The sequence below is a fragment of the Lampetra planeri genome, chromosome 2 (assembly GCF_965212315.1).
Source record: "Lampetra planeri chromosome 2, kcLamPlan1.2.h2, whole genome shotgun sequence".
Classification (NCBI taxonomy): domain Eukaryota; kingdom Metazoa; phylum Chordata; class Hyperoartia; order Petromyzontiformes; family Petromyzontidae; genus Lampetra; species Lampetra planeri.
This window is the reverse complement of record NC_136108.1, coordinates 21,701,261-21,714,178: the sequence shown is the minus strand read 5'-3', so window position 1 is coordinate 21,714,178 and position 12,918 is coordinate 21,701,261. Positions and strand designations below refer to the sequence as shown.

The 12,918-nt window shown below is 48.2% G+C and overlaps 1 protein-coding gene across 4 annotated transcripts in view; it reads right to left on the bottom strand.

The window, feature by feature from the left end:
- Window positions 1–2,798: 2,798 nt before the first annotated feature.
- Window positions 2,799–12,918, bottom strand: part of LOC144729762 (hyccin 2-like) — a 37,429-nt gene continuing 27,309 nt past the window's right edge. For all 4 annotated transcript variants that reach the window (XM_078610235.1, XM_078610244.1, XM_078610254.1 and 1 more), the window contains 7 exons: window positions 12,823–12,903; window positions 11,127–11,242; window positions 9,454–9,549; window positions 8,678–8,797; window positions 7,427–7,514; window positions 6,752–6,911; window positions 2,799–5,267 (listed from right to left, as the gene is read on the bottom strand). In XM_078610235.1, the coding sequence (XP_078466361.1) occupies window positions 4,711–5,267; window positions 6,752–6,911; window positions 7,427–7,514; window positions 8,678–8,797; window positions 9,454–9,549; window positions 11,127–11,242; window positions 12,823–12,903 (1,218 nt within the window). In that variant the 3' untranslated portion in view covers window positions 2,799–4,710. The remainder of the gene's footprint in view (window positions 5,268–6,751; window positions 6,912–7,426; window positions 7,515–8,677; window positions 8,798–9,453; window positions 9,550–11,126; window positions 11,243–12,822; window positions 12,904–12,918) is intronic.

Genomic DNA, 12,918 nt, shown 5'->3' with positions numbered 1-12,918 from the left:
AAGTGACTACACGCAACAGATAAAAAAAATCCTGGAAAAATCAGCAAAATCTTCCAGAAAAAACACCGCATTTCAACGCTGTGCGCAAAAATCCCAGTGGGATGCAAGTCAAACAATAACAACCACAAGCCAATGTAGATTAAAGTTACCAGGCTAACTCTGTACTACAAACAAACATGGCCAGACCACACCGTCCTCAAAATCACCAAAGTTATCTTCCTCGGCTGGTATGCAGGAAGTCGGGGGGCTGGGGTGGGTTCGATCTCGAGGCTGACGCCTTCTGTGTATTTGGAGTTTGCGGTGTCTCGGGGAATCTTGCCCGGGCACCTCGGGGTTTTTCCCCTCCACGTTCATAAGCAACGTCAGGCGCGTGTTTTTTAAAGCATATTTGGGTGCTGCTATAAATGTCCAGGTGAATACACTATGGGGTCGTCCATAAATGACGTCACGCGATTTTGGACGATTTTTGACCCCCCCCCCCCCCTCAAATTGACGTCACAAAGCTCTGCCCCCCCCCTCCCAAAAATGAAACATGCTTCAAATCGCTTTAAACTTTTGTCATTGGAGTGCGTATTTAATGTGGCGCTGCACTCTGATGTTGTAGGAGAAAACATTTATTAAAAAGTATATTTAATTTAGTAGAACGTGTTGTCTATATTTATTTAAAGTTGCACATTTTGATGGGACGTCACATTTCTCAACCCCCCCCCCCTCGTCACAAATGTCTGACCCCCCCTCCCCCCTAGGTGCGTGACGTCATTTATGGACGGCCCCTATGTAACACGATTATTGTTCCTGGGTAGTGTTATTTTCTAATTGCTTATGCCTCAAAAGTATAGAAAATGGCTATTATTCCCCACAAACTTTGCTTTTGTGACCAGGACTTTACGTGAAGGAATGACACAAATGCACACTACGTTTTCTCATTGAAAATAGGTACATTTCAAAATATCACTGTCCTGGTCCCAAAAGCAAAGTTTGTGGGGAATAATAGCCATTTTCTGTACTTTTGAGGCATAAGCAATTAGAAAATAACACTTATTACCCAGGAACACATTTTGTTTTTGTTCCAGTCCCTTGGTTGAGCTGTAATTTGTGATAGCCGGGTCGATTCCGAAAAAGAGCTGAATAGCTCAGGAGGGCCTTACCTGGTTAAAAAAAATGTTGCTAAAAAAGTTTAAAGAAAACTATTTTGTGTTGACGTGTGGATGTCTAATGTGTGGAAAGAGACGGTCGCATTCTCGCAGTGGCCACACCAACGTGTTTCTTAAACACAACCGATAGAGCCATCGTCGTGAAACCGACGTTGTTGAGATGTATCCGCGTGTGATCAACAATGTTACCGCGCCATCCCCGATTCTCACCCCAGATCCTCCAAATCTCTCCCCAGAGCCCCCGAATCTCACCCCAGACCCTCGAATCTCACCCCAGACCCCCCGAATCTCACGCCAGATCCCCCGAATCTCTCCCCAGAAATTCTCCCTAGATCTGCAAAATCTCATTCCAGATCCCCCGAATCTCACCCCAGACACCCCCAAATCTCGGCTCAGATCCGGCCCAGTATTCGGATGCTATAAATGTCAACTTCGTTGAGCTATCATTTGTCGCCAAGTCGCTTCTGAAATAAAGCCACACAGCTCAGTGAGGCCTTACCTGGTAAAATAAAAAAAAATGTATCTTGACCGTCCTGTATAGGAATCTTTATTTAGATGGCTGCTGGCGTTTCCACGTTCACATACATCGGCCCATGTATGGGGATGAGTAAAACGTGTTTTTGTCTGTGGAGACACGGGTAACGTGCAGGAGACTGCTAGTTTGGAGTGTTTGGCAGTGGGTCCGTTGGCATTGGTGTCGATAACACCACCGTGCGTACGGCATTAAGAATGAATATATCAGGCGAAATTTCGGGCAATGGTCCTTATTCACAGCACATACAAGAGCCAATAGAGGTGTAGAGTGGATGACGGGCTTGATAAGGATTATATTATAGCATTTCAAGCACGCCTCCTTGTTGAAATCTATTGATTCCTTTATATCTTGATTTTAAGCTTTCGTGACTGCATGAATTCATACTCTTTGAGACTTTCGATAAAGTCACGTAGATAGAAAAATAATAGATCACGTTTCGATCGCAACACAGGCAATCGTCTTCAGGTTGATTCCCAGATCCCCCCCCACCCCCCCCCCCCCCATGTGATTATTGGACTGGCCTGAGTCCCCCTGTCCAGGGACAGGCGAGGTCCAATTGTAGGTCTGAGCCACTAAATGGAGAGTTGAGTCCCTCTGCCCAAGCTGCCCAACTCTCCATCCATCGACCTTCGCCATCTGTGGGTCCGATGTTTATGGTGACGCCTCCAAGGAGCTTAGCCCCAGCCTCTAGACTCAGGGGTGGGGAACCTTTTTTCTGCCAAGGGCCATTTGGATATTTATAACATCATTCGCAAGCCATACAAAAATAAATCTATGTTGCTATGAAAAAAGCGCCTAGATTTATTGAATTTCGAGTCGTGCGGTTGATTTGGCAGGGCCAGACTAAATGATTTCACGGGCCTCATACGGCCCGTGGGCCAGACGTTCCCCACCCGTTAGAGGAAAACGTGTGTCGTCTCAGTCAACCCATGGCACCACCTGGGCCTGTACACTTATCTGTCAAGAGAGCCTTTGACACTTCACGTGGCCTCAAAGTGCACCTGGCCTGGCACAGACGTCACCGCCACTTAGTGGCGAATGGCGGCTGTTGTATTGTTGAGTCGCATGCTTCTCTCAAATGGACACAAATAAGAGGCAAGAAAATTAAAAAAGTGAACCAAACGCGGTTTATGTTTTATGTGTGTGCCTTGGAAGTATGTACAGAGCAGAGCATTTTGTAGAATTCCATGAGGATAAAAAGGTACATTGGAAAATCACGTTTTTAAAATAAATACACGGATAAAATAGGGAAAGTTTAAAGCAAAGTCTACATTGAGTCTCGGCTATTAAACAATTGCAGATTTAATAAAGTTATCAGTAATCTACAAAACACTGACACTGTAATTGTAAACTCATTGGCATGCACACATGCCACCGTGACAATGTGACATTTGATTTTACTCGTCAGGATATTTCTGGTGAGATTCAATAAAAGTGTCTCGGTAAACAAAAACTAACAAGTTGCAAACAAATCGGCAATGATTTTCTGTGGGTATTATACGACACTCGTCCAAGTTCCTTGGTCAGCGGTCATTGCTCCATTGAGCTATGAGGCCACATTCCGCCCCATGTCCCCCATGCCATCTGCTTGGCTGTTGCTCAGTGGACTTTGCTGGCCAACCCACACTCTCCGTGAGCGCTCATTTTCAGGGCAAAGACATGTGCTCCGGTTACAGTGGTTGAAAGATCTTCATATTAAACGATAATTTAGGTGTATAAGCGTCCTTAAACAATGGATCTCAAAGTGTCATGCATATAAAAGACAACTCAAGGGACAAGTTAGAGAACTTGAGCGAGGCTGTGTTAAAGATTTGGCGGGGGCTTTCAGGTGAGGCGTACAAGTCTCCAACAACTGCGAGATCCTGACCTCCGAGGACAGAAAATTCCAGGATTAGAAGTCTCTGAAAAATATCCTTAAAATATAAATCCCATCTGGTCAATTGGGTAATTGCACATTAGCATGGGGTGCACACTCGACAAAGCCCTCTATGTGTGACTGCCACTTGAGCAGACACGTGAAAGGTTGATTTTCGTTCAATAGATATAATTTACATTGCAATGAAAATGTATTTTACCCATATCTAGGTAACCCCCCATTCACGGATATTCCTAAATGTAGTGGTTAGCATTTTCACAACTGCTCCGACTTGCATCGCATCAACGGTTTAATTAACCGCTCTGGCTGCTAATCACCACAGCCTAGGCCGTGGTAATTCATTCAGGACTGTTTGGTTCTTATACCCTGGCGAATGACATTGGCACTCCTTACTGGCTCAGTAATCAGACCCCCCCCACCCACTCACACTGTGAAACATCTCCCCTCTTTTCTGCAACAAAAAAACACCATGCGGTTGGTGAAATCACAAAAAACAATCAGAGTGATGGGCTCCAGAATGGACATTTAACACCCCGCAAGTTACAATAAGAGGTCAGTATGTGCCAATCTCAGAGCACATATATCAGATTTAAAAAGAAACTTCAATTAAGTTTGTAAAAGAATGAACATGTCCATATAACTAATAATTAACCTCAATAGGCTCTCAACTCGTTCAAGGACTATTGGGGGCAACTGCAAACACGTCATCGTCACTTGTTAAGTCACTAACGTCATCGTCACTTGTTTAGTCATCGTCTCAGCGGCCCACGGGCGTGGATTTTAACCGTCGAGCTCCCAAGGACACGTATTCTTACGTGTGTGCTCTTGTCACTTAATATAAAAAAGTTTTTTAGAAATCCATGAGCTAAATGGCTACCACCCGTGCAACAATGAAAATGCGAATCAAGGTTTCAAAATTATTTTGCCATGAGGTTACAATTTACTGACAGTATAAAACGATTGTGTTCTTATGCATCTTTAAAAAATAGTGTTGGCACGAATTAAAAACACAAAACATTTGGCATAAAGTCAATTGGCTGTAATTACTGTACACTGTGGAGCGCTTACCATTTTGATAAAAGCAAATCCATCAGGATCACCTGAGAAATCCGAACATGTGTGATTATTAAAACACAGCATAAAGGTTACAGTGCTGAAATCAGCTGGACTTTAAAGCTCGGTGTTCGCTGGAGCCTTTTCAGGGCATCTTCGGGAAGAAGTCTGCTCGTTTTCCCTTCGGCGCCTCCCCGTGCATCATCCTGGAGGCTCAGAGTGGAGTGCCGGTCGATTGCAGAGTCCTGGCCGGCGTCTCTGCCGCCAGAGCGATACACGACTTCGCACGAGCGGCTGTGGGAAGGACTGCCTGGCGTTGCCCCCAAGTGGGCTCTGCTTTCACCGGGAACAACAAGGCCAGGAGAATAGTCGTGCGCGCCAAACTCGGTCTCAAAGATGACGGTCGGGAGACTGGTGTCGACTGCGGACACAATCCCGCCGTTGGTCGGTCTGGCAGCAGTGCCCGACGGAAGGGAGTCCACTTCGACCGCTTGCTTGTCGCCACGCTCTCGCCTTACAAGGGCCTCATCCGAGTCCCGCCAGTTTGGAGACTTGCTTGAATTGCCGTTGCTTAAAACGCCTCCCATTCCTTCCAAAAGGGAACTGTCTTCCTCCGTATCTAACTGCTGGTCCCATTCGCTTCCTTCTCCTGCCAGAAAATATGGATGTAAAATTGAATAATGTACAGGATAAATATTGATAAAGTACAATACGAATATGTTTTTTTAAATTGTTAATCACGAAGATTAAAGTATCACAACTGCACACGCCAGCATTACCATGATAACTCCTGGTAAAAACAAGAACGGGGAAGGTTATGAACGAGGGCAACATTGAGTTACGCTTGTAATCTCGGAGGAATGCGGAAAGGTTTTTTGGGGTCAAGCAGTCTTTACGTTATCATTCACACCATCGACGCATGCTTCTCAAGCAGTTAGGAATCGCAGTGGTCCATGCTGCACCACTGCACCATCCTCGGCCTGTGCCTGGGCCTGGGCTTGGGGCGGGCGGGCGAGTGGGGACGGTGAGCACGCGCAGCATGCACGAGTCGACGGCGCGCCGGGCTGGACAACGCGAGCGGGGTGGGTAGCAGCCGCACGCGGTGGCTCATGCGGCGGAGGGTTCATTCAAGCCCCTCTGGTTTGAAGCACTGCCGGTGCGGTGGGGCGGGGGGTGCGGGGGAGAGCCACACTCTCAAAGACGCTCAACGGAATGGCAACTTACGCTATGGTCTAAGGGCTTTTTCAGAGACCTCTGTCTCTTCCCCTCTGGGCCCGGCTCAGTGGGTTCGCCGTCCTGCTCAAGGACGACTGTAACGTGCTCAGAGACCAACAAGAGGTTGGGCGGAGAGACCGAGCCGTTTGGGAAGTTGGGGTCGGCCTGCACAGGACTGACACTGATACCTGTGTGCGTGCAGTGCGTGTACGTGCGTGCGGTGCGTGCGGTGCGTGTGGTGTGTGGATAAACATGAGAACATGACACTACCATCCAGAATTGGCCTGCACACTTGCAAAGCCATTCTTTACTTAACAATATCTTTAATGTAATCTTGCATAGTGTTATCTGCAATAAGCAAACAACTTTTTTACATTTAGACACAGTAGTAACTCGTTAACTTTATTGTCTTCTGAGTTCCCTTCACAGCCGGTGTTAATGCGCACTCTGTTGTACTATTGGAGTCGTAATCATAAATTTGCGAGTTTGCATCCTGCTCAGGGGCTGACTCAAAACATCATCTCTCCAGGGTCAGTAAAGTACCCCCTTTGTGAGATGTAAAACAATGGTCATTCTATGGAGATGCTGGCCATTTCAATGTGGGATTTCGAGGAGTGGGTCAGCACCACCCATGGAGATGAGCCAGGTCCATTGCTCGTGAGCAGAGATGCGTCGACCTGATTCCCCGTTGTGCTTTTTAGCGCAATCCAGGATCTTGGTGGTAGCGGCTCGGAGATTTAAAACGGATAAACAATTATCCCCACTCGAGCACCTCCAAGCTCCGCGTAACCACATTTGTTGCAGAAGCCGTAAAAAAAGAAGAACCAGAAGTAGAACACTCGTCCGTTGAAGCGATGGCAGAATCCGGAGTGCGAGGGTGCAACCCCTGTCTGGGCCAGGCCTGCCGCGCCAGCTCACCTTCCTTCTTCCAGCGGTGGCTGCGGATGGACGCGCTGGTGACGACGCTGCGGGAGATGCGTGACGAGGTGGGCGTCACCTCCAGCTGTAGGCAGCGGGAGCGGCCCCGGCCAGCGTGCGGAGCGTCCTGCAGCAGGGAGCTCTTGATGGCACGCGCCAGCTGCTCACACGCACACGCGGACGGGGCCCGGGGGGCAAGGAAGCGTCACCAACCATCGCTCGGCTCCACGGCGAGGACCCCCCCCCGCACGTCGTTCGCTCGCACACAACCCCGGCTCTTCACAGGAATGGTAATTTACCCCTTTCCCATTCCGATGATGTACGTGAATGTCATCAGTTTTTCCTCATCAGTTCCTGATGAAACATCGTATCTCGGGTCCGATTTTTCAGATTAATCTGAAAATCTGGAAAACATCTCCACTGTGCAATGGGTCGTCCACCGATGAAGCAATAAAAACAGCTCGTATGCAGGAGCTAAATGGATTGTTATATCCAGCAGGGGATAAATCATGGCTAATGATGAATTAAAATATAAAATGTAGTCTATATATGTCAATGTTAATTGGAATCCTCATAACCCTATTTACCAAGATGTGTAATTATCTTGTACATCCCTGCTTATGAATGATTAAGAAGATATATGTGCGTGAAACAGCAAACATTTAGTTAAATTACCAGTAATGGCTCAGGGTAGAGCTCAAGTTTAGACCGGTACAGGGCATCTTCCACTGCCCTTTTACCCATGTCCCATGCACCATTGTAACTGCAAGACAAACAAATACAAAGTTCAAGATACATCATTGGCGTTATTGTGCAGAATGTAAAAACAAGCTACTTAAGCAGACAACGCCTCCATCACATATATGTTTCGCCGCGTGCAAAATAAATATGAAGCAGACATATCCAGTTTGTTATTTACATTCTTCAAACTTTGTGCAATCTTCTTTGGTACAAAATGACAACATCGGTGATAGTTTCCAGTGCAACGAATGAAAAGTATCCACGTAACATACGCAAACGGTTTCCAAATACAGCAAGTGATTGCTGGATCAATCACCATTTGTGCTTTTGCATTCTCCCTGTGGGGTGGTTCAGAAGTGTGAGGGTACAACACACACCAACTCTCTCTCCAGAGGTCGCAACCGGGTACCCGATACCCGTACCCTACCCGATACCCGGCTACCCGTACCCAGCCGGGTACGGGTACCCGTTTGCGACCCTGGTGCGGCCGGGTACGGGTAGACCGTGAGTCACTGGTGAGTAACTGTTTGTCACTCATTTCCCAACGTCATGTCTCTTCTCACAATTCAAGTTCCTAGAATCAACCCACCCGCGACTGCAACATGGCTTCATCCCAGAGGTCGCAATCAGGTACCCGATACCCGTACCCTACCCGTACCCGGCCGGGTACGGGTACGGCCGGGTACCCGTTTGCGACCCTGGTGCGGTCGGGTACGGGTACGGGTAAGGAATCAAAACCCGTTTGCGACCTCTGTCTCTCTCACCGCTGGTTCAAACCAGAACGGCCAAAGTGCCGAGCCCCCCCCAGGCTGCCAAGGGAAGTTTTTCTATCTCACAAAGTAGCGCCACAGTGCCGTGTGGAACTCATGGCCCTACTCGTGTTCTAAAGCTGTATCACCCCTGCATTAAAAACAAATAGGCCAGACTGCCCGCAATGGGGCATCATCTCCCTGTACTTCCATGCGAGATTTCAGGTGAACGTTTATCCATAACCTGCAATGTCGCAGGCCAAAGGCCACGGTGCGTGCAAAGGTGCATGCGGTGCGTGCGTGGTGCATGGTGCGTGTGTGGTGCACGCGTAGTGAATGCGTGGTGCGTGTGTGGTGAATGCCGAGTGCGTGCGCGGTACGTGCGTGGTGCGTGCGCAGTTCGCCAAGCGGACTGCTGTGGAGGTGCGGCACTGACATGGCGTGGTAGACTCCCTCCAGCAGCTGTACGAGGAACTCGGCGAGCAGAGGCACACGAGGGTGCGGCTCCTTCCAGTCTCGCTTCATCTTCTGCCGTGGGAATCCACTCACGCATGCCCTGCCAGGAGTTGCCACGTGTCACTCTCATAACGGCTGACGAAAAATCATTGTCGGCAGGGCAGATCCAAGACGGATAAGTGATTAACACTGCACTTAAGAGACCGTAAGCTGCACGGCAGCTGGAATACAGCAGAGGGTCATGGGATAAAGAACTGAACAGGTTTTGGGGCTGAGGAGTGTGGAGACGCTGGTTTGACCGGCTAGGGTGTCGCTGCTCTTGTTGCCGCAGGACACCAATCCCTACATTGTGGTTTTAATATGGTTAAAAAAATATATGACTTCACGAATGTGTATTCTTGGTAATGTGTGACTGGCTGAATACGTATACATGTAGAAACATATTTTTTCAATTCCTCTTTCAACTATATATTTTTGGAGGTTTCACATTCCGACCTGCAAATTAAATGATGATGATGCAGGAAATAAAGTGTTTTGTTTGTGCAGCAGGATGGCAGGGAAATACAATTCACGTGAGGTGACGGAGAGAGGCAACACAAGCGAGGTGACACAGGAGAGACTTAATAGCAGCAGGTGAATCTACAAAGGCACCGAACGCTGCTCGATGTGTCCACTCGCTCACACCTGGTCTCGGCCAGCCTCTGCAAGGTGTGCTCGTGCTCGTGCTGGCCTCCCCTCGCTCAGCCATGCTCTCACCTGGTGCACAGCTGGCACAGCGAGTGGTAGGATGAGAGGGGCATGAAGACGATGTTGGAGTTGTAGTAGAGGAGCAGGGAAGTGAGCACCTCAAACCTGTGCGGCCAGAGTGGACGGCACGGAGAGGAATGAATTGGAATCATTCGTGCCATGCAGTTCGGTGGGATAGAATCCTGCTGCATACAATCTCTAGTCAATTAGATACAGATAACAATGAGCTGTGGCAGGAGAGTAACACAGCGATAACACTGCTTGTGTCTCACAGGAAGAAGCACCTGGGTTTGATTGCTGACTCGGAGTTTGTGCGTTCTCTATTCTGCATGGGTTTTCTGGTTTCATCCCATTGTTAGAAAAAAACGTTAACTGCTATTGGCCAAACATCCCAATGCTTGAAAATGACCTTCAAATTACTCAATTGGGATTGCACAGCAGCAACATCGCCGCCCCCCACAGTGAACGTTTGGCAGGACCCTCCTGAAAAAGAGTCTTGAGACTCAGTGAGGCTTTGCTGGGTAAACAAGCATACATTTTTTTCAAGCACAAGATGACTACGGCTGCCCTCTTCACAGATCGGTACTCGTGTGTGGGAAGTCAACAACAGTCGCCATAATCAGGAACGATTAAATAAAATTAGCACCAACAGTGACATCGGGAAAAAGGGTTGCCAGCTCTGTAGCGCAGCTGCTGTGCGGAGGCTCATCACTTACACGCCTGCCGTGCAGCACTGCGGAGGGAGGCTGACGAAAAATCATTGTCAATGCCATACCCCAGCTTGCCAGCAGAAAGCACTACAGCAAATACAGGTAGTCCTCTACTTACGATGGAGATGCGTTACGACGACCCCATCGAAAGTCAAAAATATCGTAAGTCGAAGATGGCCTAGCCTACCCAGGAGTCTTAAAGAATGGTGATAATTTAGCAAAACAGAGCAATTTACAGTACCGTACTGTATAAACTATATACTGTATGTTTTTATTAATCATAATACTGTATTGCACAGTAAAATGTAAAGTAAGAAAACCAAGGTCAATTCTTAGCCTACCTATATGAACTGCAATTTAATAGAAAGTTTTTTCAGGAAACAATCCTATCTGCTATAAAATCTTTTAACCTGCATTGAAAGTATTGTATCGTGGTAACCCTAAAATGAAATCGCTAAAGCTACGTATCATACATGCATTGAACGTATCGTAACGTATCATATTGTACTGTACTCACCAAGATTCGTACGCTGCTGCGTTTGCCTGCCGCACCAAATTTAAAATATTTTACTATTTTGTTGTATCGCTATTGCCATCGTAAGATCGAAATATCGTAAGTCGAACCATCGTAACTCGGGGACTATCTGTAGTCTGTTATATAACGCGTGTTTTCACAATGCAAATTTGACATAATGTGATTAATGATTAGGGAACACGTTTTTATAATACGGATGCGAATTGGATATAATGAGGTTTGAGCGAATGAAACTACGTCACGCGAGTAGGAATAAGCGGGTGTAGGGCTGCCTCGGCGTAGCATCACACAGGGTGGGATGCTGCTGGATGCTGCTACCTGCCTAGCTTCCTCACGCCACTGGACCGTGCCGTCTCTTCGAGGGCGAGCGAGCACTGTGAAGGTGAAATGATGGTGCCGTTCAGATAACCCTAAGCCAGTGGGGGCTTGGTGCGGACCTGTTCTGGGCCGTGATGGACTCGCGCTGTGGGTAGGAGACCGCGTACACGGCCTTGCCGGCGCCACGCTGGCTCAGACCTTCCTCCGTCAGCGCCAGGGAGCCAATGCTGCATGGCTGCGCACAGCAAAGGGCGATAATGACACGGCTCAGTCACGTGCGCAGACAGGACAACGGGGCGGCGCTGTCATCACGTAGGAGTCTCCCGTCGCTCTCTGCGCGGTCGTAGTCGATGCGTTCCAGGAAAAGGGGCGCAACGAAGTGAAACCCCACGAGGGGACAGCTGCCTGCCGAGTAGCACAAACAGTACACACAGTCCACACACAGTAGATACACAGCACACACACAGCACAAACACATAGTACATAGACAGTACACACACATTAGATACACAGTACACACACAGTAGATACAGAGCACACACACAGTACACACATAGTACATAGAAAGTACACATAGTACATAGACAGCCCACACATTAGATATACAGTACACACACACACACATTAGATACACAGTCCACACATATTAGATACACAGTACACACACCGTACATACATAGTACATACAGAGTACACACAGGACACGATGTTGGTCCCACGTACAACTGCATAGCCACGTATGAGGTGAATTCAAAACGCATACTCCATCGAGCGAATTTTGGGTAAAAACAGGCTCGCCGCATATACAGCGCGAGCCGCATTAAGCGAGGGAAACCTGTATTTCACATTTGGGCTTTAGCCCTGTTTTGGCGAGTATATAAAAGGGGTCTCAAAAATCCACTTTACAACAAAAAGTATCAGACATCCCCCGAGCTGTGAGCGCTTAACGAGAACACAATGTCAAATCACAGCCAGGTGCTCGGCAATATCATTCGAGTGCCATCACCACAATGATATTAAACAAATGTTCTATCAATTAAATGTCTGCAAATTACTCGATCAGGGTCATATATAGCAACATCGCCTGAAAAAGTGGCAGGAGCACTCGTGAAAAAAAGTCTTGAGACTCGGTGAGGGTCTCCCAGGTAAACAAGCGGAACAAAAGTAACAATAGATTAAAAAAACTAGCAGGAATCCGCGAAACTTTGCCGATAAAACGATGGCGAATACGTACGTTTTATCATCACCACTTCCTTCCCTGCACCTCACCAGCATCGTGTAGCGTCATAGACCGTCCTACCTCCTCACCAATCCCGGCGTCTCTTGACGTCATCGCTCCCTCTGTCATGCACCTCACTCGTTGTCGGGTGATGTCATCACCCCCCACCCTGCGTCTGGTGATGTCACGCCCTCTCCTCACCAACGCACCCTAATCCAGCGTGACGTCCTCACCCCTCAACTCCAACTCAGCAGTGATGCGTGACGTCATCACCTCTTCCGACTCCTCTATGTCCCGTGACGTCATTACCCCCAACCCCACCCCCTCCCAACATCACCCCAATCTGGCGTGACGACGTCACTGCTCCTCTCCCCAACAGCCCAGGGTCGCTGAGGTTATCAGCCCCTCCCCTATCAACCCCTCCACCTCAGCAGCGTGGCTAACCCCCACCCCCCACCTGCGTTACAGAAAGACATACAAACAAGCGCGTGACCTCGAACGCACAGGGCAGAGGGCAGAGGCTCCCGCTGTGCAGGGCCCTGCCGGAACGGAGTGGAGCCGACCTGACGCCCTGATGCATTATGATGTCACCTTACCTCGTGGTAAATGGACGACTTGGACAGAGAAGGCACGGTAAATGACAGAACTTTTGGCTTTCCTTCATCATCCACCGTCTCCTACAACAACAAAAG